Source organism: Vipera berus (assembly GCF_964194415.1).
Source record: "Vipera berus genome assembly, chromosome: W".
NCBI classification, from domain to species: Eukaryota; Metazoa; Chordata; class Lepidosauria; order Squamata; family Viperidae; genus Vipera; species Vipera berus.
This window is the reverse complement of record NC_138210.1, coordinates 56,853,061-56,880,754: the sequence shown is the minus strand read 5'-3', so window position 1 is coordinate 56,880,754 and position 27,694 is coordinate 56,853,061. Positions and strand designations below refer to the sequence as shown.

At 41.8% G+C, this 27,694-nt stretch overlaps 1 protein-coding gene across 1 annotated transcript; it reads right to left on the bottom strand.

The window, feature by feature from the left end:
- Positions 1-583: 583 nt before the first annotated feature.
- On the bottom strand, positions 584-26,944 carry LOC308675961 (tetraspanin-4-like). The gene is made up of 8 exons (XM_081341644.1): positions 26,840-26,944; positions 16,569-16,654; positions 14,936-15,127; positions 9,091-9,165; positions 6,315-6,416; positions 6,057-6,185; positions 3,267-3,350; positions 584-996 (listed from the first exon to the last, which is right to left on the bottom strand). The coding sequence occupies exons 2-8, from the start codon at positions 16,635-16,637 to the stop codon at positions 928-930; spliced, it is 720 nt and encodes a 239-aa protein (XP_081197770.1). The 5' UTR covers positions 16,638-16,654; positions 26,840-26,944; the 3' UTR covers positions 584-927.
- Positions 26,945-27,694: the final 750 nt, after the last annotated feature.

Here is a 27,694-nt window from a genome sequence, read left to right as displayed (position 1 = left end):
CTCATGCGGTCAAAATTCAAATGCTTGACAACTGACTCATATTTATGACGGTTGCAGCGTCACGGGGCCATGTGATCACATTTGCAACTTTCTGATGAGCAAAGTCAATGGGGAAGCCACTTAACAATTCTGTTACTAACTGAACAACTGCAGTGATTCACTTAACAACTGTGGCAAGAAAGGTCATAAAATGGGGTAAAAATCACTTAACTGTCTTGCTTAGCAATAGAAATTTTGGGCTCAATTGTCATAAGTCGAGGACTACTTGTAATTAGGAAAAGACAAGAGGGTGACTTCTTATAACTGCCTAAAATGGAAGGACTGCAACAGGAATATTGTTCCATGAAATACTGCCACTTTTCCCATCAGTGTTCATTTGGAACATTGCTTTGCCATTAAATTCATTTTTGCTTTTGTCAAGGAAAATGGGACATGAATAATATGTATAATTCTTAAGAAGATTTTACTCGGCCAATCTCAAGTTTTTAGTCAACCTCCCAGCCTTTTTAAAATACAGTTATAGGTGCAACTAAATAATAACACATACTACAAATAGACAACAGGTTCCAAATGCAGTGTCTAAAAGATAAATATTGTTTTATTGGTGCTTGTTTTATTCTTGTATACAAAGCAGCAGGTTGGAGGGACCCACATCATAAGATATAGGGAGAAGTGACAATAGAAAGAATAGAGATGAAGTTCCTCAGGAGAATTGGTTATTATGGGAAGACAGAACCCCTCTTGCACACATGGTATGAACCTACCAAGCATCAGAACTGGCTTTCACCTGAAGAAGAGACAAGTGAAAGAAGATGCAGGAAGGGACCAATGCAAAAAAAAAACCTCCAGAGGAGCAAAAAATGCTCTTGATCCTTCTGCATCTCATGTCCCTAAGTTTGAAAGGACATGGAATGGACTTGGATGGAGTCAGTCATAGTATTTCTCTACCCTCCGAACCTGGCAGTACATCAGCATGGAGAACACGATACCCAAGACCTAAAGGAATAGAGAAAGATTTAGTCAGGAAAAAAACAGAAGCCCTAGCCCAGCTTATGGTACTCTTTATCTCTTGGAAATGCTTGTTCCTTGTCTGCTCCAAAACACAAGGAAGTACTGCCAGCTCTTGGCTTGGGCCACGAAGTAATCTCACTGCTCGGACATGTAGAAACTAACTGATAATATTCTAAGCTAGTGCTTCTAACTGATAATATTCTAACCTGTGCTATTGCTAAGCACATTGGTTTGTGCTTAAATTGTAAGCCGCCCTGAGTCTTCGGAGAAGGGCGGGATATAAATGGGTTTAAAATAAAAAAAATAAAATAAAATTCTCATTCTTGGCAACTTTAAAATTTGGGACTTCAACTCCCAGAATTCCCCAAACCCTGTAGTGGTTGAGGAATTCTGGGAGTCGAAGTCCACACATATTAAATTTGCCAAGATTGAGAAACACCGTTCTAAGCCTAGCCCCCATAGGACCTAGTAGTAGTTCATCAGAAGACCTTCAGTTCTGAGCAGCAATGGATGGGTACAGGTGGTGTACTTTCTCCCCCCTCTCTTTTTTTCAAACTTAGGTTTAACCAGGTTTAACTAGAAAGTGAATGGAGCAGGACGGGCCCTTCTCCGCACCTTTTCCACCAGCCATCTTGCTGCCTTAATGGAATTTTGGATAGTGCAAGAACAGGTAGTACAGATTACGCTAGTAACACAACTTTCCTCAGCCTAGCACTCTCCACATAGGTTGAAAATTACAGGGATCTGGTTGGAGAAGGCCACTTTAGAGCATCTGGTGGGGTTATAACATCCAGGGTGCTGTGTCTGAACTGACACTGAGGGAGACTCAGGTTCAAGTTTACCTCAGCCAAAGAAATTCCCTGGCAGTTTTTGCCACTCGTCTCCATCACTAGTGATTGTGGGAATAAAAAGGCAGGAAGAGACACTATATATGAGGCCTTGCGCTCCTGAAGGAAAAGGCAGGACAGAAACCAAACAAATTTTAGTGAGCTGAATATTCTCTCTGGGTGTTGGTCACACTTAAAAAGTGACTTAAGCCAGTTCTATTATCTTCCTTCTATGGCACAGGTATCAAACTCACTGCGTCTTGTGACATGTTGCACCGTATCGCAACTTTTCTTGCATTGCCGGAGCTGAGGTGGGTGCGACCTCCACATGATGCAACCGGGCCACGGGTCGGCAATTTGACACCCCTGTTCTGTGGCATCAGATCTACAGCTATGGCATCAGATCCGCAGCTAGGCTATGACTTGTAAAAATTATGCAAACACTAGATGTCAGCAGAGGAATGCTGAAAATTTGCCTCTTTCTTGCCACCCAGTGGCCATTGAAAGCTTTGCAGTTTAGATATGTTAAAACCCAGATAAATACTATGAAGCGTAAGCCATGCTTGATGAAATCTTGGAAACCAGTGGAACTGGCTTTTTAACAGCTGGCCAAAAACTTAAATCCTTTGCATTATTTTTATATTTAATGTACATATTGCTTTTGTGATCTCATTGCTGTCTTGCACATTATATGACCTAAGCATAACATGCTGTCTTTGTTGAATCTACATAACTTTAATGAGCTGTACAGCTGGGTTTTCTGCCTGGTCTTTGTTCTTTTTCTCACGATATATAGTTTCCATTTTTAAAAAAGAAACAAAAATCACACTTTGTTGTGCATGTTTCTTTTAGTGCAGCAGGAGACTTGAGGTGATGTATGGTACCCTCTGAGCAGGCAAAGATTTAAATGTCTACTGCTTTACTTTAGGTTAAAGAGGATTAAGCAAAAAAAAGTACATTAAATCTAGGGGAAGGTTGCAAGTCCATGTTTACTTCTTCCTCATTCAACTGAAAATTGTGCATTCAAATTTGCAGGTGTTAACTTTGAGGAATTCAGGGAAAAATAACCTCCCCAAGAGGGGTGGGAGAGATGCTTGCATTCCCTTGCTCTGTGTCAGAGGTGGGGAACAATGGCCCCTTTGTGACTTGTGGAGTTCAATTCCCAGAATTCCTGAGACTTGAAGTCCATAAGTCATAAAAGGGCCATCGTTCCCCCACCCTTGCTCTTTGGGGTAAGAATAGAGATCTTTCAAGGAAATCTTGCTACATGTCTAGGTCAGTGTTTTTCAACCATGGCAACATTATGATGTATGGACTTCCCACTCCCAGATTCTGGGAGTTGAAGTCCACATATCTTAAAGTTGCCAAGATTGAGAAAAACATTGGTCCAGGCTACTCCATCTGCCATTGGTGCTCTGACCACCTCACCTGGACAACGATGATACAGGCAGCAAAAATGCCCATTGCAAAGATGTTTTCCGCTAGCCAGCGTTTCACCTTCTCATAGCAAGGCTGCAAGGAAAATAAAGAGAAGCCCATAAAACAGTGGTTAGGAAACCTTGGGGGGGAATGTCCCACACAGGTAAACCTCTACTTACAGCCATTCAGTCACTGTTCAGTGTCACAACAGCACTGCAAAATGTGACTTACAATCAGTCCTCACACACACAACATCACAGTATCCCCATGGTCACAGGATCAACATTCTGACATTCGGCAACCAACATGTGATCACATTTGTTGCAGTGTCCCAGGATCAGGTGATCACCATTTGTGACCTCTCCAGCTGGCTTTCAGCAAGCAAAGTCAAGCAGGATTCACTTAACAACTGCGTGATTCATTTAACAACTGTGGCAAAAAAAAAGGCTGTACATCAGGCGCAGCTCGCCTAAGAACCGTGTTGCTTAGCAATAAAACATTCTGGTCCCATTTGTGATTATAAGCTGAGGACTATTTGTATAAAGGTAGTCCTCAAGTTACAACCACAATTGAGCCCAAAGGTTCTGTTGCTAAGCAAGATAGTTGTTAAGTGAATTTTGCCCCATTTTATGACCTTGCCACAGTTGTTAAGTGAATCAATGCAGTTGTTAAGTTAGTAACACGGTTCTTAAGTGACTGTGGCTTCCCCCTTGACTTTGCTTATCAGAAGGTCTCAAAAAAGGATCACATAACTCTGGAACACTGTAACCATCATAAATATGAGTCATCTGCCAAGCATCCGAATTTTGATCATGTGGCCAAGGGGATGCTGTAACGGTCGTAAGTGTGAAAAATGGTCAAAAGTCACTTTTTTCAGTGCTGTTGTAATTTCAAACAATTGCTAAATGAACTGCTGTAAGTCGAGGACTACCTGTATTATATTATTCCCATTAACTCTACTCCTGGAAAAGATCAGCAAGTAATGGCCCCTAGCAGTTTTCAGGGGCTCCTTGAACATAGGAACATTACGCCTTCAAAAGTAAATTTGGGAAACATGACAGGAATCAGAAAAAGAAGGTTGTCTCTAATTTAGAATTGGAAGTAGATCAGTACATACAAGTAGTCCCGACTTACAACTGTTCGCTTAGTGACTGTTCAAAGTTACAATGGCCCTGGAAAAAATGGACTTATGACCATTTTTCACACTGACGACCCTGGCAGCATCCCCAGGGCCATGTGATTTACATTCAGATGCTTACATTTACGACAGTTGCAGTGTCCTGGAGTCAGTTCTGTGATCTCCTTTTGCGACTTTCTGACAAGCAAAGTCAATGGGGAAACCGTGGTATTAACTGAACAACTGTAGCGATTCGCTTAACAAATGTGGCAAGAAAAGATGTAAAATGGGGCAGAACGCATGTCACACATTTTTCACACTTAACAACCATTGCAGCATCCCCATGACCACGTGATCAGAATTCAGATGCTTGGCAACTGGCATGGAGTTATGACGGTTGCAGTGTCCCGGGGTCATGCGATCAACTTTTGTAACCTTCTGACAAGCAAAGTCAATGGGGAAGACAGATTCCCTTAGCCCCCCCCGTGTTGCTAGCTTAAATCACTTAAATCACTTTGGCAAGAAAGATCACAAAACAGGGCAAAACTCATATAACAACTGTCTCACTTAGCAGCAGAAATTTTGGGCTCAATCATGGTCGAGGGCTACCTTTACATGTTTACACACACACGCACATACACAAAAACTATTGCTACCTAATGTTGAAACACCTTTCATGTTTACACACATACAAAAACACTATTGCTATCTAATGTTGACATTGATAAGACATCCTTAAAATCATAAACATGCAGAGGAGAGGACAGCCGGCTGCAAGGTGGAATTTCAGGTTGTGCATCGTTGCATAAACAAATTTGACAGAGCACTGGGGTTGAGGAACCTGGAAGGTCATCCATGCAGGAAGGAGATGTCTGCAGGCCTCCCGCAATTCTCTTGTCCTTCAGTCTGGCAGTTGAGTCTTTACAGCAGGGGTCTTCAGACTTGGCCCTTTTATGACTTGTGGACTTCAACTCCCAGAATTCTGGGAGTTGAAGTCCACAAGTCATAAAAGGGCCAAGTCTGAAGACCCCTGCTTTACAGAGTGCCAGGTCCCTATCGGAACGCTGCCATTCCTAGAGGAAGGGGAGCAGGAGTTACTGTGGATTGAGGATGTTTTCAAATTGGGAAATAGGGAGTGGGAGGAAGCCCTCAGGGCCATCTGCTTTGACTCCTGCTGGCTATCAGGGAGGAGGCACCAAAGAATGGCTGGTTATCATCTTTTTCAGCTGGAAGTTCTCACATCTTCACACCAGCTGATGGGCTCCTGATAGGGTGGGGCATTGGGGTGGAGCTGGGGAAATGGGACTTTGAGCTAAATGCTTTTGCAGGGAACTTCAGATTCCGCCTTGCTTCCTTGCAATCACTTTCTCTCAGTAAAAGATCCCCTTTTGAAATGATGCCTGTTTCAAGAGTCATGCTTTCCTGAGGCGACAGCTGAGGCAGAACCTTACACAGACTCTCTTAGAAAAGGTGCCAGATTGGAAACCACTGCAGGAAAGGGAATTCCCAATAATCTCTGATGCACTGATGATGTTACCTAGTTTGGTAATGAAACGTCTGCAACGAAACTACCAAGCTCAGAGAGTGCCAAGGACTCCACAGTTCAAGCCTAAGCTACATACAGTATATTCTCTTCTATCGGTATCAATCACCTTCAGCACAATCCTTGGCTGCCATCTCACCTCTTTCCACCAGCTGGCGCTGTCCCTTTGACAACCATCGCTTCGCTGTAAGCAGCAGGACTCGGGGACCCATGTGCCATTCCGCACCTCAAACCAATCGGTGTAGTTCCGTACCCCACAACAACGAAACTGCAAAGCAAGAAGATAAGAAGGAAAGGGGGTGGGGAGGGAACAAGTGTGTGTTTGTGTCTGATGTCAGGAAAAACTCCCAATGGTTTCAAACCAGGTAGGTACCACACTGAACAGTGTTTTACACACCTCATTTTGCGCAAGGTCCCAGGCTTTGGTTAATCCCACGTTGTCTTCTGTGCCGTAGAGTTTGAGTCCTTCCTTGAGGTTAGACTGAGCATACTGATCAAACTGGAAGAGAGACATACTACATGTACCAAATGATTTTTTTTTTAGTGTTTCAAGTAAATGTCTGGGGGGGAGGGAATTGCTGAACCAAGTTTTCAGTCCTCGCAGTGGTGATTAAGAAGCCTTCTCCCCAAAAATTGAGGGGAGTTGGAATGATCTATGCTGAAACAGGGTACTTTGGCCTGGTTAGTCTTAGACAGGGAAACCTGATATTAAAACATTTCATATACTTGCAAGCCATATTTGTATACAGGTAGTCCTCGAGCTACGACCACCACTGAGCCCAAAAGTTATGTTGCTAAGTGAAACATTCGTTAAGTGAGTTTGCCCCATTTTACCACTTTTCTTGCCACAGCTGTTAAGTGAATCCTCACATTCATTAAGTTAGTTAGTAAAATGGTTCTTAAGTGAATTTGGATTCCCCATTGACTTTGCTTGGCAGAAGATCGCAGAGGCTGATTACTTGATCCCGGGGCACTGCAGCCGTCATAAATACGAGTCAAGTTGCCAAGCATCTGAATTTTGATCATTTAACTACAGGGATGCTGCAACGATTGTAAGTGTGAAAAATGATCGTAAGTCACTTTTTTCAGTGCCGTTGTAACTTTGAACGGTTACTAAATGAACCGTTGTAAGTCGAGGACCACCTGTACTTAACACTTCAGTCTGTTCTTTTCATATCACCTTTTAGATTATCAAAATACCATTACCCAAGGACGCTAACATTAAGTAATCTGATTAAAGGGAACTTTTATGGGATGGGAAACTTCAAAACATGCCAACAAGTTTGTGTATGGACATGGAATGTAATATCCTATAAAAGGACGCCTTTGCTTGCTGGGACATACTACAACATGTAGTACGTGTCTGGCTGAGGGAATTCTGGGAGTTGAAGTCCATATATTGTTGAGTTTGAGAAACCCTATTCTATGCTCAGATGCAAATTTTCCAGTTTCTTAACAGATTTCTTAGACCTGCAGCTGGAAAACAGGAGAGGTTGAAAGTAAACCTGCATATTTTTCTCTCTCATATCATCATCATCATCAGTTCTAGAGACATTAAAGTAGGAACGGATGGATAGTATGACTACATTGGTATATGACTATTAAATATTGTATTTTCTGATACATAGCACCAGACTGAGGGTGAGATTCAAGGTGCTAGTAATGGTGTTCAAAGCCCTCCATGGCATGGGGCCGGAGTACCTCAGGGAACATCTGCTGCCGGCATCAAGCTCCCTGCGCCCTGTGCGTTCCCACAGAGAGGGCCTCCTCAGGGTGCCACCGGTCAGAGAATGCCGTCTGGTGGCCCCCAGGGGGAGATCCTTCTCTGTGGGCGCCCCGGAGCTATGGAACCAGTTACCGGTTGAGCTCCGGACGGCGCCCGATCTGCGCTCCTTTCGCCGCGATCTGAAAACATACTTGTTCGAGCAAGCCGGCCTGGCCTGAGGGGGGATTGGTGGGTTTTTTTATCATTCTTATTGGGGTTTTTATTATGTATCAATTGTATTTTAATCGGGCATGCATTTAATTATCTTTTAATTTTTGTAAATTTCTGTGTTTTATTCTTGCCCTGTACACCGCCCTGAGTCCTTCGGGAGAAGGGCGGTATAGAAATGATAATAAATTAAATTAAATTAAATTAAACTTTGTAGGACTGACCTGATCTCTTGACCATGCAGAAGCAAAGAAGATGACTTAGCCAGGACAATAATTGTTTCTCCCAATTATTTTGTTTTGTTTTTTTAAATGAATATGTGCTCTACCTCATCAAAGGAAATTTTTGAGGGTGTAAAACTTGAGATGTAGCTTTGTCACCTTTAAGGTATGGAAATGAAGAATTAAGTCCATAGAAGTTAGCCCTCTACTTACAGCCACCACTGAGACCAGAATTCATAAGCAAGGCAGTTTCTTAAATGAGTTGCATCCGATTTTATTTGCCACGGTTATTAAGTGAATCAGTGCAGTTGTTCTTAAGTGAATCACTGCAGTTGTTAAGTGGATCATTTGGTTGTTGAGCAAATCTGGCTTCCCCATTGATTTTGCTTGTCTGAAGCTGGCTGGGAAGGTCTCAAACGGTGATCACATGACGGAAGGATGCTGCAACCGTCATAAGTACATGCCCATTGCCGACTGCCAGAATTCTGATCATGTGACTGAGGGTGCAGCAAGGTTTGTAATTGCAAGGACCAGTCATAAGTTGCTGTAACTTCGAACAATGTCTGAAGAATGGTTGAAAGTCAAGGACTACTGTGTTTCTCCAAAAATAAGACCCAACGGAACACAAACCCTAGCATGAATTTTCAGGATGCTCGTAATATAAGCCCCACCCCCAAAATAAGCCCCAGTTAAGATTGTCAGCCAGATGGATGCATTTAGTACCGTATTTCCCCCGAATATTTTGGAGCAAAAATTAATATAAGACCCGGTTTTATTTTGGGGGAAACACAGTACCTGGATAACGGATTCTTTCCTCATTCCGTGAAATGGAGATAGGTGTTCAGTCTGTATTATTACATACCTCTTTGGATACTGGGAATTCATATCGTGAAACACATTTCTGATATCGTTGATGCCATAATCACTGGAATGCAGAGCAATGAGGCTTTTCTTTAAGCAATCTCTTCTACCCCTATTCCTTCTAATTTTTCTAAATATATGAAAATAAGGATCCTTACCTTATCCCGGCAAGTGAAAAAAACTAGCAACCCAACTAGTTCCAGGAGAAAGAGAGTAAAAAGGACCAGGAAGAACTAAGGAAAAAAAAACAGATAAATTGATCAACCCAGGATGTTTAGGTACATATTTTATGTTTACACTGGTAGTCTTTAACTTACAATCACAATTGAGCTCAAAATTCCTGTTGCTAAGTGAGACATCTGTTAAATGTTTATTATTATTATTATTATTATTATTATTATTATTATTATTATTATTATTATTATTATTATTATTATTATTATTATTATTATTTATTATTATTATAAATGAAATTTGCCCCAGTTTATGACCTTTCTTGCCACAGTTGTTAAGTGACTCACTGCATTTGTGAAGTTAGCCGTATGGTTGTTAAGTGAATCTGGCTTCCCCATTGACTTTGCTTGTCAGAAGGTCGCAAAAGGGGACACTGGGACATTGCCACTACCATAAATATGAGTCAGTTGCCAAGCATCTGAATTTTGATCCCGTGACCATGGGGATGCTGAAACAGTCAGAAGTGTGAAAAACGGTCATAAGTCCCTTTTTATAGTGCTGTTGTAACTCTGAACACTCACTAAATGAACTGTTATAAGATGAGGACTACAGTGGTATACTGTATACAGTGATGTACAAATTTTAGCTAGGATTGTTTCTATCATGCGAACCTTAACTGCTCAATATTTTTAATGGACTCACAGGATTGTGCATATATGACCAGACTGTTGCAACACAACCTTTCCTCAACCTGATGCTCTCCAGATGTGTTCCCTGGCTGCACAATTACATCCAGACTTCTCTGCACATAAACACCCCCCCCCAAAAAAGTGCACATTTTTAAATTCTATTATTTTAATTTATTAAACCCTTTAGACCCATTTTTTTTACACACAACACTTCCCACAGCATTTTGTATACGAATGTAGGAAAAGGAGTCGGTGCCTTACAGTATATTAGATAAAAAGATAAAGAGCGCAAAGGTTGAAACTCTTCAGGAGACAAAAAGAAAGCAAGTAAAGTCGTGCTTCCAAAAGACTGAAAGCAGTTCTTAGGAAGAAATGCAATCAATTTTGGGGAGCAGAAAAAAATAAGGGGGTGTCGATAACATAATTAGGGGTCGCCCTCTTGATTTTTTCATCTCCTTCTTGGTGATAACATCCCTGCTCAGAAATGTATTGCTTCTGAATGATATTCTATGACCGGGCATGCCTGGTCATTAAGTAGGTCCTGTAGACCAAGGGTCCCCAACCTGTGGGCCGCGACCCGCTAGTGAGCCATGAGGGGATCGCAACCAGGCCTCAGAAATGTCTGGCAAGGCGTGCGTGCATACATGCATCCTCACTTGTGCAAGCGGTGGGTAAGCTCGTGCGCGCACGCTCCATTTGCGTGAGCAGCAGGGCCCATGTGCACACCACTCACACAAATGGAGCTGCGGGCACATGCGGGCGCTTGCTGGCCACTCGCACAGAACCTTCTCCTCTCCTCTCCCCACCCCCACCCACCCCTGCCGTTCCGCAAAGCCTGAAACATTGGGGAAATCTGCTGTAGACAAATCTTGCTTCCGATTAAGTCCTAATGAAGGAGAAGATTTGCAGCTCGGGGTTGAAATGAGGGGTCCTTGGTGCTCTCTTATGGGGACACGGAATCGACTTCCGGTGGCGATGCGACGTCGAAAGACAGCCGTTTTCGGGCTGCCCGCTCCGCAGCTGTGTTTTTCCATCGTAAACAGCGCCGATCAGCTGTTTAGATGGATTTGAAGCCCCCTCCTCGGGAGAAGAGGAGGGGGTGAGGCCCCAGGTAGGGGTTGAGCTCTCCGGGGCCGCCTGAGCTGAGAGCTTGGGCGGCTGAAGGATGAGCCCCCCCCCGAAGCCTGGGTTGCTCCGAGCTGCGCAGCGCCTCTGCTCTGGGATTCTTGGAGCAGAGCCAGGCGTTAGCAACCACCCCTGCCAAAAGGAAATACTTTTGATTATCAAGATGCAGGCAGAGCGGTACAGGAGGTCAAGGTGAAGTAGACTCTTTATTTTTACTCTCTAGCTCAATGGATTTTATAGCTTTAAAGTGAAAGTGCGTAATAAGTGAAAGTGGGGGAAGATGGCGGCTAAAACTTCTAAAGCTCTTCGGAATGCGGGGTCTTCCCTGGTGCAAGAGACCTCACTGCAAGCTTTGCTTCCTCCTGCATCTCCCTCGGTATTGACGCTTAAGGATTTACAAGACGCTCTTGGAAAGCATGCACAACTGATGTCTGATATGATGGATGAAAAGTTGAAAAAGCTGGAGGAGAAATTGGAGGAGAAAATGGAGAAATTGGAGAGGAAGATGGAAGAGAAGCTGAGAGCAATGAGGGTGGACATCTTGTCTAAGGTTGAATCCGTAGCTGAATGTGTGCTACAGCTGGATATAAAAGTGGAGGATCTCAGTCAAAAGAACTCTATATTAGAAGCAAAGGTATTAGAAAATGAAAATATAAGGGATAAAATGGACGAAGAATTGAGCCTTGTTCAGTATAATCAGATGCAGTATGCTATTAGAATTAGGGGTTTAAAGGAGAATGGTAAAGAAGATTTAAAGCAGCTGATTTCTGAGGCTCTGGAAGGGGTACTGGGCCAGTCAGCATCTGAAATTGAGGGAAATATGGACAAAGTTTTTCGTGTAAATTCATGGATTGCAAGACAGAGGAAGTTACCCAGAGATGTGGTGGTCTATTTTACAAAGAGAGTAATTAGAGATGAAGTCATTCAAGCTGCTTATGATACTAATTTGGTAGTGGCTGAGCAAGAAGTTTTGGTTTTAAAAGAGATCCCTCCGAAGATCCTAAGGAGAAGGAAAGATTTTGCATTTCTAGTACAGGAACTTAAGAAACGTGATATTAAGTTCAGATGGGAGATTCCAGTTGGGTTGGTGGCGACGCACGAAGGTAAAAGACATCGTTTGGTTACTGTGGCTCAGGCACGTGATTTTTATAGTAATGTGTTAAAAGCAACCCCCCTATCATTTTTGGAAGCTGCAAAAGGATACGGTGTGGGAAAGTTTCAAGATGTTGCAGATAGACAGACAGAGGACAATGGTGTTGGAGGGGATCAAGCCACAGTCTCATCGGTTGCTGCAGGAGGCCAGAAGATGACGCGTGCCGCCCTAAGAAGAGCGAGACGAGAGCAAGAGCAAGACCAGCAGAAAGTTATGGAATCTTCAAAGTGTGCTTACAGTGAAGATGTAGGAGGAGAGCGGTCTAAAGAAGTTTTGGGGGTCATGACAGAGGTGCTCCAAAAGTTTTGGGGCGTTAAGATTGCTGATTAAATTTTTAGATTAGAATGTCAATGGAGTAAAATTATTATAGAGGAGAAAGAAAGTTTTTTTTTCTCTTTTTTAATATTTTACACAATTTAAGATTGATGTTATTTGCTTGCTAGAAAAGTATATTAGGGTTATGGACTTAAACTATGTGTTGAACTAAGAGTGGGTATGTAAGCTCCTAATTAACAACAAGTTGTCTTAGAGATTGCCTAAATTTTTTTTATATACTCTTTTTATTTGAACTTTTATTTGAACTTAAGGATGATTTGGAACTGTGAGACATTTGGTGTGACACATGCAAGAACTATTTTTGATTATAGTTTAGTTTGGTCGGAGATTATTAAGATTAACAGAGATAAGCGCTTTTGGTGCGTAACTGAGAATCTGTTTGGAAATTAGAGAAAGGTGGGAGAATGCAAATAGCAGGTGAAAGTTTTTTTTTCTTTTCCTTTTTTTTTTTTTGAAATTAATATGAATAAGGACTGGGATTAAGAAAATTTATTTTGAGTAAAGATCTTTTTCTGTTTTCCTCTTTTTCTTTTCTACTTTATTTGTAATATTAATATTGTTTGTACTCATTTTATATGAGCTAGAGAGAGATAGAATTTATAGTTTATTGTTGATAACATAGGGGTGTTTATGTTTGTTTTTTGATTTTATGCCCTGTATTTAGCTCTGGGAAGTCGGGGGGGGGGGGAGGAGGGAGTGGGGGAGAGGGATAGGGGTGGGGGAGGGGGGATTAAAGTCAAAATGTATTGTAAAACTTTTTATGGGGACGCGGTGGCTCAGTGGGTTAGGACGCTGAGCTTGTTGATCAGAAGGTCGGCGGTTTGGCGGGTCGAATTCCGAGTGCCACGTAACAGAGTGAGCGCCTGTTACTCGTCCCAGCTTCTGCCAACCTAGCAGTTCGAAAGCACGTAAAAATGCAAGTAGAAAAATAGGGACCACTACGGTGGGAAGGTAACAGGGTTCTGTGCGCCTTTGGCGTCTAGTCATGCTAAGCACATTGGTTTGTGCTTAAATTGTAAGCCGCCCTGAGTCTTCGGAGAAGGGCGGGATATAAATGGGATTAAAATAATAATAAAAAAAATGCCGGCCACATGACCACGGAGACGTCCTCGGACAAGCGCTGGCACTTCGGCTTTGAAACGGAGATGAGCACCGGCCCCTAGAGTCGGAAACGACTAGCACGCATGTGCGGGGGAACCTTTACCTGGTGCTCTCTGAGTTTGCTTGTTTTGCTGTAGACGTTTCATTACCTTAACTAGGTAACAACATCAGTGCTAGTAAGGAGTTGCTGTTTGCTCTCAGTTTATATTTGGTGTCTTGCCCCCACCCACCCAGACAGGCAAGACACCAGAATTATAAACTGATAAGAGAACAGCAACTCCTTACTCCGGGTCCGGGATATCTGAGGGAACACCTGCTGCCGGCATCAAACGCCCTTCGCCCAGTGCGCTCCCACAGGGAGGGTCTGCTCAGGGTCCCGCCGGTAAGAGATTGCCGGCGGGTGACACCCAGGGATAGGGCCTTCTCGGTGGGAGCGCCTGCCCTTTGGAACCAGCTGCCGGTGGAGCTGAGAACTGCCCCCGACCTCCGATCATTCCGCCGGGGCCTGAAGACCTGGCTCTTCGAGCTCTCGGGCCCAGACTGAGGAGAAATTTTAATTTGGGGTTCTTTTTAATCGACTACAGGGTCAATTTAATATTTTTTAATTTGGTTCTTAATTTTTGTATTTTGGATTTTTAATTTCCTGTAAACCGCCCTGAGTCTTCAGGGAATAGGGCGGTATATAAATATAACTAAATAAATAAAATAACTAAATAAATACTAGCACCGGTTGTGTTACCTATAGTTAGGGCAATGAAACGTCGGCAAGAAAACAAGCAAGCTCAGAGAGCAACAAGGAGCCCTCAGATGAAGTCCTTGTTCTGAACCAGCCCTCTTCTGGCCTTGTAAAGGCAAACCCCTATTTAAGAAGAAGAGACTGGAGAGCTTCCAAGGCTAAAAGGCATCTGCCAAGATTTAATTACGCAGTTAACAAAAACACTAGAGCTTGTCTTCTCAAGCGGAAAAGTTGCTTTCAGCAACCAGCCCCTCCCCAAACACTCCTTTTATAGAGAGCTCAGGGCGTGGTCTCCCTGTGCCTCCTCCCGAGGAGTCTCACAGCCTTTCTTTGTTTGTTCCTGCTCGACTGCCTCCTGCGTCGGGCGTCCTTGAACAGGGCCAGCTGTGGGTCATCTTCCTCCGCACTCTCGGGCTCACGCAGCTGAGAAGAGGTCCCCGGCTGAGGACTCTGCAAAGCCTCCAAATCATCATCAGCCGGTTCGTTTCCCTCCTCCCCCACATCTGAGTCATCCGATACATCGGAGCCGGCTGTCGGACCCACAGGCTGGCCCTGAGTCACAACAGTCCTGTAGATACCGCCTTCTCTGGCCAGAAATAGCACCCGCTTCTGCCAATGGGCTCATTTAACGTTCGTTCCATTTGACTCTTGTTTGTGCACACAGTATGGTCCAAAGAGATGCTACTTACCGTCATCAGGAGACATCGGTGTTCTGTGGCTGCCCCCAAGCATCCGAGGAACCCCACCACCATGATGATGGCACCTGTTGCCATGAAGAGTCCGGCTGCTGACAGCGATGGGAAGGAGAAGGATAAGGTAGCAAAACGGCCCTGGGTGGCGGCCAGCCATATGCCCACGCCAAGCACCCCACAGCCACCCAGCTAAAGGGAGAGACAGAAGAGAAGCACATTCACAGAATCAAGAACGGAGGCTCAACTCTTCTCCTCGTGTTCCAGGATCCCGTTGCAGGAGAAATAATTAGCTTGATTCTCACAAATACTTTTTGCCTTTCTAGTCTATCATGAGTGCAAAACTTGGGTTGAAACTAAACATTAAGAAAACCAAGATCATGGCATCCGGCCCTCTCAATTCCTGGCAAATAGATGGGGAAGAAATGGAGGTAGTGACAGATTTTATTTTCCTGGGCTCCAAGATCACTGCAGATGGGGACTGTAGCCAAGAAATTAAAAGACGCTTGCTCCTGGGGAGGAAAGCCATGGCAAATCTAGACAACACACTAAAAAGCAGAGACATCACCCTGTCAACAAAAGTGCATATAGTCAAGGCTATGGTCTTCCCAGTTGCAATGTATGGCAGTGAAAGTTGGACCATAAAAAAGGCTGAGTGCCAAAGAATTGAGGCCTTTGAACTCTGGTGCTGGAGAAGACTCCTGCGAGTCCCTTGGACTGCAAGGCGATCAAACCGGTCTGTCCTAGAGGATATCAACCCTGACTGCTCTTTAGAAGGCCAGATCCTGAAGTTGAAACACCAGCTGCCTGCAATTAGTGCAGGTTCACATCCCACAAGTCTATCAAACTCTCTCCCTACCACCTCAAAGGATCTCCCGCTTCTACAATGGAAACGAGTCCAGTGTTCAATTGTTGTGGACACTGTGGGGTCCCAATGTTTATAAACATTCCATGACATCATAAGAGCTCAGTCAATGAGCGCGCAGGGAAATGAAAGCCAGGTTTTAGAATGTTTTGTCGTGACAATATGGAATCAGTAAATATATACTCTGCATTGTACTTTCTTTAATCTAGCATCAGTCCTATAAGACAAGAGTTTATAACTCTGCTATTGTTTGGAAGATGCATGAAGATCTGTTTTTTTTTTAACCCAGGCTCTCAGTGAGGGAAAATGAGAGCCTTCACCACATTGTGCTTGCTATCATTTATCTTTATTGATTTATTTTAAAAATTATTCTGAACTGCCCAGAGCCCTTGACAGTTGGGCAGCCTACAAGTTTCATCAAGTATGATTAAGGTTGTTATAACAATGAGTAAGTTCCTATCAGGAGACAATATCAATGTGAGCCAGATTGCCTATTATTAATTATTATTGTTCATCGCCACTTGTTGTTTATATCTCGCTTCTTTCTTGTAAGCTGCCCTCGATCACATTAACTGTTAAATTAGATAGAGAGACGGACAGACAGACATGCACTAATTAATAGAAAATATTCCTGATCTAGAATAGATTCACTGACTTGTAAGGCATGAGGAAAACCTGTTGAGTAGGAAGGCTCTCTGATGCATCATTTCAATTTTAACGTAGAGTTCACTCAAATTCATTATAGAAACACAAACTTGCCATACTTACCCAGAAGATGAGATTGAACACAAACATTTTCACTTTAACACAAAGCAAACATCCTCGGCTCACCCCCATGATGCACAAAGATAAACCTAGAAAGAGACATGGAGGCAAGACTCAATAACACATAGTATTTCCATTACATTATTCAAGACAAAGCTTAGTTGTGTCAGTAAAAATATCATGGCTTAGGCAACAGACGCAATAAATCCAAAATCTATTGTGGAGTATGCAAGGATTGAGTTCTCCAAAGTAATTTATCATATTAGTAAAACGAAAGATAAGGAACAGGGAAATACATGAAAAATTTAAAGATCATATTGTATCACATCACTGCCTGTGGAAAAATAGTAATATATATTGGGGAGAACTAGTAATTGTTGCAATAGAACTAACAGAACTGATATTATAATAAAAACACTGGTGTTTGGGAGGGAATCAGTTGTGTAATCTTATGAAAATGACATAAGTTAGTGACTTTTGATAAGCAAAGTTTTTTTTTAAGTTTTTATAACTTTGGACTTCTATCTAGCTACTGGAAATTAAGCCTTGTTTCCAAAATGGAAAGGAAAGCCTGAAAGAGAATTAAAAAGGTAAACCAAAGATGTGAATTAAAGTACAGATAGTCCATGACTTACAACCAATTGTTTAGCAACCATTTGAAATTATGATGGAACTGCCCCCCCAAGAGCTAATTACCACTGGTTGTTCAAGGTTATGGTCACTGCAGCACCCCCAAAGTCATCTCCTCGTCTTCTTGTGCCATATCCGTTATCGGATGTTGGCGATCATGTTGGCGATCCTGTTTTTATCAGCAACCGCACGAAAAAGTGCTGCTGAGTTTTGTCCAAACCAGTCCCTTAGATTTTGAAGCCATGATGTTCTTCTTCTGCCTGGACCTCGTTTGCCTTCAGTCTTTCCCTGGAGGGTTAAATGGAGTATGCCGTATTTTTCTGGGTGTTGCATCACATGTCCGAAATATTCTAACTTTCGTTTTTTCATTGTTTTGATGATTTTCCTTGGCTTTTCCAGGCTGCTTCTCACCTCCTCATTTCTGATCTTGTCAACCCAGTTTATACGTAACAGCCGCCTGTAAATCCACATTTCAAATGCTTCTAGTCTCCCCAGCTAGGGCCTTCTGTCAGAGACCAACTCTCTACTCCATAGAGCAGGATAGATAAAAATATAACATCTGACAAGCCTGATTTTCAATCTTAGGCTTCTGTCGTGACTGCAGAAGACCTTTTTCATTTTGAAGAATGCTGTTCGAGCTTTCTCTATCCTTGTCTTTACTTCAGTGGCCATGTCCCAGCTTTCATGTAAATTAGAACCGAGGTGAATGCCCACAGCCATATGCACTAAACTTGAGCGGATTAGCTCTTATGACTGATTGCAGGGACCCTCGCCTTTCTCCCCCCCATCCCATCATTAAGTGAGGCGCAGGCAACCATCATCACTTGCGGTCGTAATTGGCAGGCTCCAATTTGGTCATAACCCAAGGACTACCTGTCAGCATGTATTTGGTGGTAAATTGGGACAAATTTCCAGACTGTGATGTTTCTATGCTGATATAATCCTGCTTCTAAGCAGCCCGGTGCAATCCTAGGTCTTCAACCCGTGTCTTCATAATGGCAAAGCTGCTTCTAGGCCTAGGCCAGGGGTCTGCAACCTTGACAACTTTAAGATTGGTGGACTTCAGCTCTCAGAATTCCTCAGCCAGAGGAATTCTGGGAGCTGAAGTCCACCAATCTTAAAGTTGTCAAGGTTATAGACCTCTGGCCTAGGCAATTCAGGCAGTCTGTTACTGCACAGGTAGTCCTCAACGTGCGATCACAATTGAGCCTAAAATTTCTGTGGTTAAGTGAGATATTTGTTAAGTGAGTTTTACCACCTTTCTTGCCATAGTTGTTAAGTGAATCACTGCACTGATAAGTTAGTAACCCGGTTGTTAAGTGAATGTGGCTTCCCCATTGACTTTTCTTGTCAAAAGGTCGCAAAAGATGATCATATGAACTTGGGACACAGTAATGGTCATAACTATGAGCCAGTTGCCAAGCATCTGAATTATGATCACATGATGATGGGGATGCTGGAAAGGTCATAGCTGAAAAACAGTTGTAAGCAGGGCTTTTTTTCTCATAGAACGCTCAGAACGGAGTTCCGGCACCTTTTTTGGATGGAACCTTGTAGGGTAGGCAAGGCGGGTTGTATGACATGTGTGAGTTCCGGCACCTTTTTCTTTTACAAAAAAAGCACTGGTTGTAAGTCACTTTTTGCAGTGCCGTTATAACTTTGAACAATCACTAAATGAACTGTTGCAAATCGAGGACTACCTGTACCAAATTTTAGGGACTGACAAAGCTGAAAAGACTTCCAGAATGCATGAGTATAAAATGTGATAATCTTCTCTTATGGCTTTAGAACATTTTCTTTCTATGCTTTTGGAAAATACCTACAAAGTCAGTCAAGTGTAGTGAGCAGCACCCTAACCTGATGTTGAAAATCCTGAAATATTATTATTACAGCTAGGGACCTCAGGATGCTGATAATATTAGACAAAGGTTTGACGTTAAATTACTGAATGAGAGAGTCACATGATTAGCAAGTTACGTGACCAACACCTTATTAACGTTATAAGCAGTAGTAGAGCATGCTCCATGGCAGTGGTCCACTCAATATTAATTTCATGGAATGGCTGCCATACGACAACAATGGGTGCTGAAGTAATTAAAATTATTTACTCTAATTCAGAGTAAATAGGCAAAAATCTTCGAGAAAAGAAAAAAAGTAGAACATCATAAGCATAAAGCTAAAAAACCTGAAGAAAAAGAAATCATTTCTAAGAAAATGGGAAGTTGAACCAAACCATATGGGTTGTCATAAAGAAGAGAGGGGTCAGACTATTCTCCAAAGCACCTGAAAGCAGGACAAGAAGCAATGGATGGAAACTGATCAAGCAGAGAAACCACTTAGAACTAAGGAGAAATTTCCTGACTTTTAGAACAATTAAACAGTGGAACAACTTGCCTCCAGAAGTTGTGAATGCTCCAACACAGAGTTTTTAAGAGATTAGACAACCATTTGTCTGAAAAGGTATAGGGCTGTGATGGTGAAACTTTTAGAGTCCGAGTGCCCAAACTGCAACCCAAAACCCACTTATGTATTGTCAGATGCCGGGTGGGCGTGGCCCATTGGGGGTAGGGGTGGCCAATTGGGTGGGCGTGGCTAACTGGGTGAGCGTGGCGCATTGGGTGGGCATGGCTGCGATGGTAATGGCAGACTGGGTGGGACTAAAAAGTTCAATCAATCAATTCCAACTTTACAAGATTTTTTTTTCCTGCAAGATGTTGAAATTGATTGAACTCTTTTTTTTTGGCACACGGCGGCAGAGGCCTAAAGCAAAAAGATTTTATAAAACTCAGCTGAAGGCCTAGAACTGGGGTGACGGCGCACGTGCCCACAGAGAGGGCAACGTCACGTGATGTGTCGTGACATATCGTGACCCTTTTGCCATTGCCGGCAATGGGGTGGGCGCGGTTTCACTATGATGCATCTGGCATGCGGGCTGGCAGTTTGACACCCCTGGCCTAGGCTAGGGCATCAAAATGTCTACAGTTGGGCCTGATAATGAACTACAGGCTCTTGTATATTTAACTAAGGTAGTGTTTTTCAAGCCTGGCAACTTTTAAGGTGTGTGGACTTCAACTCCCAAGCCACCTATCTTAAAGTTGCCAAGTTTGAAAAATGCTGATCTAGGAGGAAGCCTTATTTTAATCAATTGGTCTCAGTAGGACTTGTGACTCTTCATATATAGGACCCATTGTTTGATGAAGAGCAAACAATCTTTATGGTCTTATTTGAACAACATGCTTAATTGAATCAAGAGTGAGACTTCATGCAAACATGAAAAACAAACTGCATTGGAGCATAAAAGGACACATTTTAACCCAAAACAATGCTGGACATGTTCCATCTTAGATTATCCTATCCCAATGAAGCAAGCCAATAAGCTGTTGTAATTAAGTAGGAATTTGAATTTGGTCTGTTTTTTCCCAAGTCCCACCAAAAATATGTCATTTTACTACATATTTGCGAGCTCCACATTGTCTCCATTGAATTACATATAAAAAACAGCGGGGCCTCAATTGCACAGCCACTATCTTGACTTTTTATACACACACACACACACACACACACACAGAGAGAGAGAGAGAGAGAGAGAGAGAGTTACCTCTGCCCTACTTGGTTGGTGTTCCTCCTCTTAAGCAAGTGCAGGTAGTCCTCAACTTACAACAGTTCATTTAGTGACCAAAGTTACAACGGCACTGAAAAAAGTGACTTATGACCGTTTTTCACACTTGTGACCATTACAGCATCCCTATGGTCCCGTGACCAAAATTCAGACCCTTGGCAATTGACTCGTATTTATGACAGCTGCAGTGTCCTGAGGTCACGTGATCCCCTTTTGTGACCTTTCGACAAGTAAAGACAATGGGGAAGCCAGATTCACTGTCACTGTTACTAATGTTACTAATTTAACAACTGCAGTGATTCACTTAACACCTGTGGCAAGAAAGGTCGCAAAAGGGGGCAAAACTCACTTAACAAAGGTCTCATTTAGCAGCATAAATTTTGGGGCTCCGTTGCAGTCGTAAGTCGAGGACTAGCTGTAGACATCCACCTTCACCCATCTGATGCCATCCAGAGGTGCAGGACTGAAATTCCCATGCCAACTTGGGAATTTCCCAAGTTGGCATGGGAATCCCAACACTTCCAGAGAGCCGCAGGTTGGGGTGGCTGGTTTGCAGCTTAAGAAACAGAAACCATGCCGTGTAGACACTGACCATCTCTACACAATTGTGAGGGACCCTGAATACTCTAAAACCATTATCTCAGTTAAACATTTCGTAAGAGGTGGATTAAACTATTATGAGTGATGTGGTGGCGGTCTCAGTGTCATGGCTGGAAGCTGTTGAAGAGTTTGGATGGGAAGGAAAAGGCAGAGAAGAGCAAAAAAAATGATGGGGGGTCTGGAGGGAGCTACGCATGCCACGTCTATCAAAGAAGAGGATTACGGGGGACACGATAGCTATCTTCCACTGCTTGAGGGGCTGCCACAAAGAAGAGGGGATTGACATATTCTCTAAGGCACCTGAGGGCAGGACAAGAAGCCACGGGTGGAAGCTTGTTAAAGAGAGACCCAACCTAGAAATAAGGAGAGTTTTTCTGACAATGAGAACAATTAATCAATGGAATAGCTTGCAGTGGGGTTTTCAAAAATAGAGTAGACAACCATTTGACTGGGATGGTATAAGGCTCCTGCCTTGAGCACGGGCTTGGACTAGAACAGGGGTCCCCCAACCCCCGGGCCGTGGCCTATTTGGAACCGGGCCATGTGAGTGGCGGGCCGGCACACATATGCATGTCCCCTCTCCCCCTCACTGGGCCACCAAGACATAAAGGACGGGGACCACTGGACCTCTGAAGTCCCTTCCAGCCCTATGATTCTAGGTTTCTGTTTTTATGTTTAAGATGGAGCCCAGAAGTCTTCCAATATAAGTGGCCATCTCTGATCCAAGACAGGGTTGCACTACACCTCCTACACTTTTTAGGAGAAGAGAAAGTGGCAGCTGTGGTCAGAAGGATTCATCTGTACCTTTTCCTGAACCGGGTGTCACTATGCAGTCTTCCATGTCCCCAACTGGATTACAGCAACTTACATTAGGCAGGGATGCTCTTGAAGACCATCATCTGCAACTTCAGAACATGGCTGCTTGTTCAACAGTGGATCAGGCCACTGCTGCCATATCGCTCTGCCATTATTGTAGTTGCACAGGCATTAGGCTATCACTCCATTTCTTTGCAATTCAGTATTGCAGTTCAAAGTACTGGCTATTGCCTATAAAAATGTATGACAATGGGACTTCTGGTTCGCTGCCACGGCCGCCACAAACATTCAGAAGTCGAGCTCTGTCTTCCATGTCCCATTTCGCACCACTGGGGGACCCTGGAAAGGGTCAAAAGTCGCCCTTGTAGAGGTGACCAGCAAGGAGGGGATGCCCGCTTGATTGTGGGAGGGTGGTAGCCCTTCCGCTCGATCTGGGGCAACCTTCCAAACTGGCAGATGAAAGATCGGCCATAGAAATATGGCCCATCACTAGGTTACAGACAGCCAAAGTCAAATTTACCACCAGGCACCTACAAAGCAGCACGGATGAGACTGGGTGAGATCTACCTCTCTTCAATCCTAACTATTTTTTCTACCTGTATAAGCTGCCCAAAGTATTCCCCCATCCCATGAGAGAGGGAAGGGAGATTCTATCCCATCCTCTAAAAACAGTGGCGACTGACTATCCAGGGGAGTTTAAAACATCACAAGAATAACCTGATTCTGACTGGATCTTTATCTTTCTAAAATTTGTGGATTAAAAGACTTCTTATTTTTATTGAAGATTTGGGTTTTTACTTACAAAAAAGAAGTAAAATTGGAAAAAGGATTATAAAAACTTTGGACTTAAAAAAACAAACCCTAAATGGTATGGGTGACATCTTGTGGCTAAACCTGATATTACGACCTGTTATTGTCTAAAGAGACTTGGCTTGAAGCCCAGACTATAGATAAGACTTTTGCAACCTCATCAGCTGTGAGAAGCCCAGCTGTGTTCTATACTCAGTGACAAAATTATTTTCATTCTCTGATTGTAAAGTTTTTAACTTAACACTTTACTAAGAGAACATGGATGAAGATCAGGAACAGATTCTCTTTATGTTGAAAGCAATTTATGAAACTATTCTTATAGCTACTGATGAAATAAGAAGCTACAAAAAAGAACAAGATGTCAGCCTGGATATACGAACCCAAATTTTGATTACAACTAAAGAATCAACTACAGAATGTAATAGAAGAAATGGAACAATTAAATACTATGATAGAAGATTCAATTGATTGACAAACACAGAAAAGAGACTGACAACATGGAAAAGGGAAAAGACTTTCTTTATGAATTAGAAGAAATCTGAGGATCAAAAAGAACAGACTGAAGGGAAGATAAACATTTCAGGACAACTACAGTCGAGATGGACAAATAGAGAGACGATTTGTTAGTCCTTCCAAAAAAAATGGTGACCGGATGGCCTTTTCTACTTCAAACAATATATATAATAATACAGCGAGATCTATTTGATGACTTAAAAGCATGGACATAGAAGGCGAGTTGGCAAAGAAAGAAAGCTAGAATAAGGCAGAAGAAAATTGGGGTTTTGACTTATCAGTAAGAATTAAAATAGAACATACTCAAATAGACAAGATGAGTACTTTGAATACTAGATTTTGTTATGAGCTGAGATAAAGAAAACTTTGGTCATTTAAAACTTGGAAGTATAAATATTAAAAGTTAAATTTGAATATTCATTTGCTTATAAAGGCTGAATGTAAAAGTAATTAAGATATATATAAGCTAAAATCTATTGATAAATGTAATAAATGTTTTTACTTAGCTATTATACTAAAAACTATTAGCTCAAATATGAGATAGTAGACATCAAGAGAAAAAGAGAAGTATTTAATGTTGAAATAAGAGAAATTTTGGTTATTAAATTTAAGACATTTGGAAATTAACAGAAAATAAGAATGTTATACTGTATTATTAATTAGTTGATGTAAGATGGTGGAGAAATAGAATATATTTGAATATATTCAAATAGATAAGATGTGTATCCTGAACATTAGATTTTGTGATGAATTGTGATATTTAAAACTTGGAAATTATCAATATTAAATGTTAAATTTAAATATTAATGGGAAACTAAAAATTGGGAAAAAGTAATTGATAGTCTATAAAGATTGAATGCTAAATAACCAGGACATGTATAAACTAAAAATTATTGTTAAATGTAAGGAAGTTATTATTTAATTGAAATGATAATAATTGTATTAGTTTAAACATGAGACAGTAAATACTAAGGGGAAAAGAGAGGAAATACTTAATGCAGTAATTTGAGACTTGTACTAAAGATACTTGTATGTTATTGAATTATCGTTTAACCCAGCCGCCATGTTGCTTTTTAAATATTTAAATGTAAAATTAGAAAATCAATAAAACTTAAAAAAAATGTATGACAATGTAGGGCCTTGGTATCAACAAGAGCACCTGTTCTAGGCAGGTAATCCTTGTCTTAAGACCATAATTGAGCCCAAATTTTTTGTTGCTAAGTGAAACATTTGTTAATTGAATTCTGCCCTATTTTATGACTTTTCGTGCCACAGTTGTTAAGTGAATCAGTGTAGTTCTTAAATTAGTAACACAGTTGTTAAGTAAATCTGGCTTCCCCCATTGCCTTTCTCATCTGAAGGTCACAAAAGGTGATCACATGACCCGGGAACACTGCAACCGTCATGCCAAGCATTTGAATTTTGATCACGTGACTACCGCTGCAGTGGTTGTAAATGTAAACAATTGTCATAAGTCACTTTTTTCAGTGCCGTTGTAACAAAGTCGTGGACTACCTGAATGTAGTGTAATAAAAGTAGTCCTCGGCTCACAACCAAATTGGGGCCAGAATTTTATCTATCATAAAGCTAAATGTAGCTTTCCTGCCTATCATCAGTGGGAAATATACGAAAAAAGTGTTATAAATATAAAATCGGCTTAACATAATTTAAACGCAGAAAATCTTAGCCCTGCCAATCTCTGTGATTCTGTTGTACTCTTTTAATGTGCCCATGGTGTCCTTAATCTGCCCTACCCGACAGGGTTCTTGTTGTTATGGGAAAAAATAGTTCTCGTGTAAACATATATCAAATAAAACCACCAGAAATGTTAAATAGCATGCTAAAAATGTGAGTTAGAAATGGGGGGGGGGGGTGTCACAAAAATCAGAGAGATGCTTTGGGAGGAAAAGGACAGAACAGAATGGCAGAGTGCCTATAAAAACAATGTATTTTCTCTGTGTTTAACACTGTATTTATATGTTTTTCTAAATTTCTTCTTCAAAATCGATCACTTATCATAAAAGCCATCAGAACTGGAAAGCCTAAAAGGCAACCTACTTGTTTTGTCTTTAAATGTGGCAAGACCTAAATAAGTAATTTTTCAAGGTTACAAAAATAGTAACATTATCTGTCGAAAAGCAGAAATATACATTCAACGTTTTAAAAATTGGAACCTGTTGCACTGTTGTATACACACTTACATGTGTGAGAAGTCCTTATAAAATCTTGTTATTCTCCCTTATTTCTATAGGGGTTTTTTTTTGCTTGTTTTGTTTAATTAAAAGCCCCTCCAGTTGAAAAACAGAAACACTTGTAAAATGCAATTTAAAAACAAAACAAAAAACAAGTTGAAGTCGCATGAGGCTAATTTTAATTCTGCCAGAAGTGGAGAAATTGAGTCAAGACTTGTATTCCGTCCTTATTCAAAACCATATAAAACAGCCACATTTTACTTCAACTCCCTCCATTTTTAGGATCTTCCCCTTTCATCTTTCTTGCCATATATATTTCAGTTTCTCTTCTCATTTTTTTGCTTGCCATTTTGGAGAAACGTTCTCCTCTAATTCACTTTAAATAAACCAGATAGACTGCTCTCTTAATTCTAACTTTAGTTGAACAGAAATCTCAACATTTTTGACATCTGGTTAACTGTATTTGGTTAGTTTGTTTTAATCACATAACCCATTTTTATTGAAATGTTAAATTTAAATTTTATTTTAAATGTATTTAAATTTAAAGTTTATTTCTTTTTATTTAAATGGATGGGCTTCCTCTTTCCCTGCCCCTTTGGACAGTATGTCAGAAAAGGGAGAGAAATAAAGAATTTAAAACAATAAAATACTTTTTTTAAAAAGTCTTTAGAACAAGGCCAACTTTTAAAACAGCACATATACTTACAGTAGGTATTTTGGTCTTCTCTCCCACCCAGCCAGCCACCCATTTTCTGATCTTGCACCAAGAGGTATATTGCATGTAAATATACACACATATTTAAAATTACATATATATTTCCCACCACATTTAAAGAAAAAAACAAATGGTTTGCTTTTTAGTTTTTCCAGTCCGGATAGCTTTTATGCTAAGTGTTATCCATTTTCAAGAAGAAATTTAGAAAGACATAAACATAATCTTTAAAAAAAGAGGATCAAGCCCATCCAAAAGGAACATACAAGGGCAGAATTACCTCGAAATTTCTTCTATTTATTTCTAGAGCATCTTTCCAGCCTTTTGTGATGGAGACTGCCTCCCTTGCTCGCCCCCACCCCCTATCAGATGCGCCCCTCACCTTGACTTCAGCTCAGAAAAGTTTGGGAGGGGGGGGGAATGGATTTCGAGCGCCGTCCCGTCCCAGGTACCTCCGAATCTGAATGTGGCTCCTTTGGAAGGCGAGATGCAGGATGAAAAGGGAGGGGGGGGGGGGGAGGAATTCCAGGCATGGGACAGGGGAAAGGAAATGGGTGGGGGGAAGGGGGCAGCTAGGGGGGAAGGCGGGTTTGAGGATCTGGGGAGGAGTCCAAGGGGCTCTGGAAAGGGACGTTTCCTAATCCCAGCAAAACCTGGGTCGTTTGTGCCAGTCTCAATCCTCCCCCAATCTAAAAATAATACTGTAGTATAATAGTTTTTCTGGATTCGCGTCAATCCAGTTCTGTGGAATCCTTTTCGGTTAGCAGAAGGGGGGAGGTGGTGGATCTTTCCTGCCTCTCCTGCTTTCCTTCAATTGTTTCACTGTTTGTTACACTCACAAGCACCACAAACTTTTTGTGCGTCTAAGTGAGAACTGGACACTGGACACGGAACGACTGATTGGTTCAAAATTGGGAAAGCAGTCCGGCAAGGCTGTATACTGTCGCCCTGCCTATTTAACTTATATGCAGAGCACATCATGAGAAAGGCAGGGCTAGATGAATCAAAAGTTGGAATTAAGGTTGCCGGAAGAAATATCAACAACCTAAGATATGCAGATGATACCACTCTAATGGGAGAAAGTGAAGAAGAACTAAAGAGCCTCTTGTTGCGGGTGAAGATGGAGAGTGCAAAACTTGGGTTGAAACGTAACATTAAAAAAACCAAGATCATGGCATCCGGCCCTCTTAATTCCTGGCAAATAGATGGGGAAGAAATGGAGGTAGTGACAGGTTTT

What these genes read in the sequence shown, in the direction of transcription:
- LOC308675961 (XM_081341644.1), bottom strand. Translation starts at nt 16,637, where the DNA reads ATGGGGGTGAGCCGAGGATGTTTGCTTTGTGTTAAAGTGAAAATGTTT. An exon ending in TGTTCAATCTCATCTTCTGG is followed by an intron (nt 15,128 to 16,568) that starts GTAAGTATGGCA and finishes CTCTCCCTTTAG; the next exon opens with CTGGGTGGCTGTGGGGTGCT. An exon ending in TTTTCACTTGCCGGGATAAG is followed by an intron (nt 6,417 to 9,090) that starts GTAAGGATCCTT and finishes TCTCTCTTCCAG; the next exon opens with TTTGATCAGTATGCTCAGTC.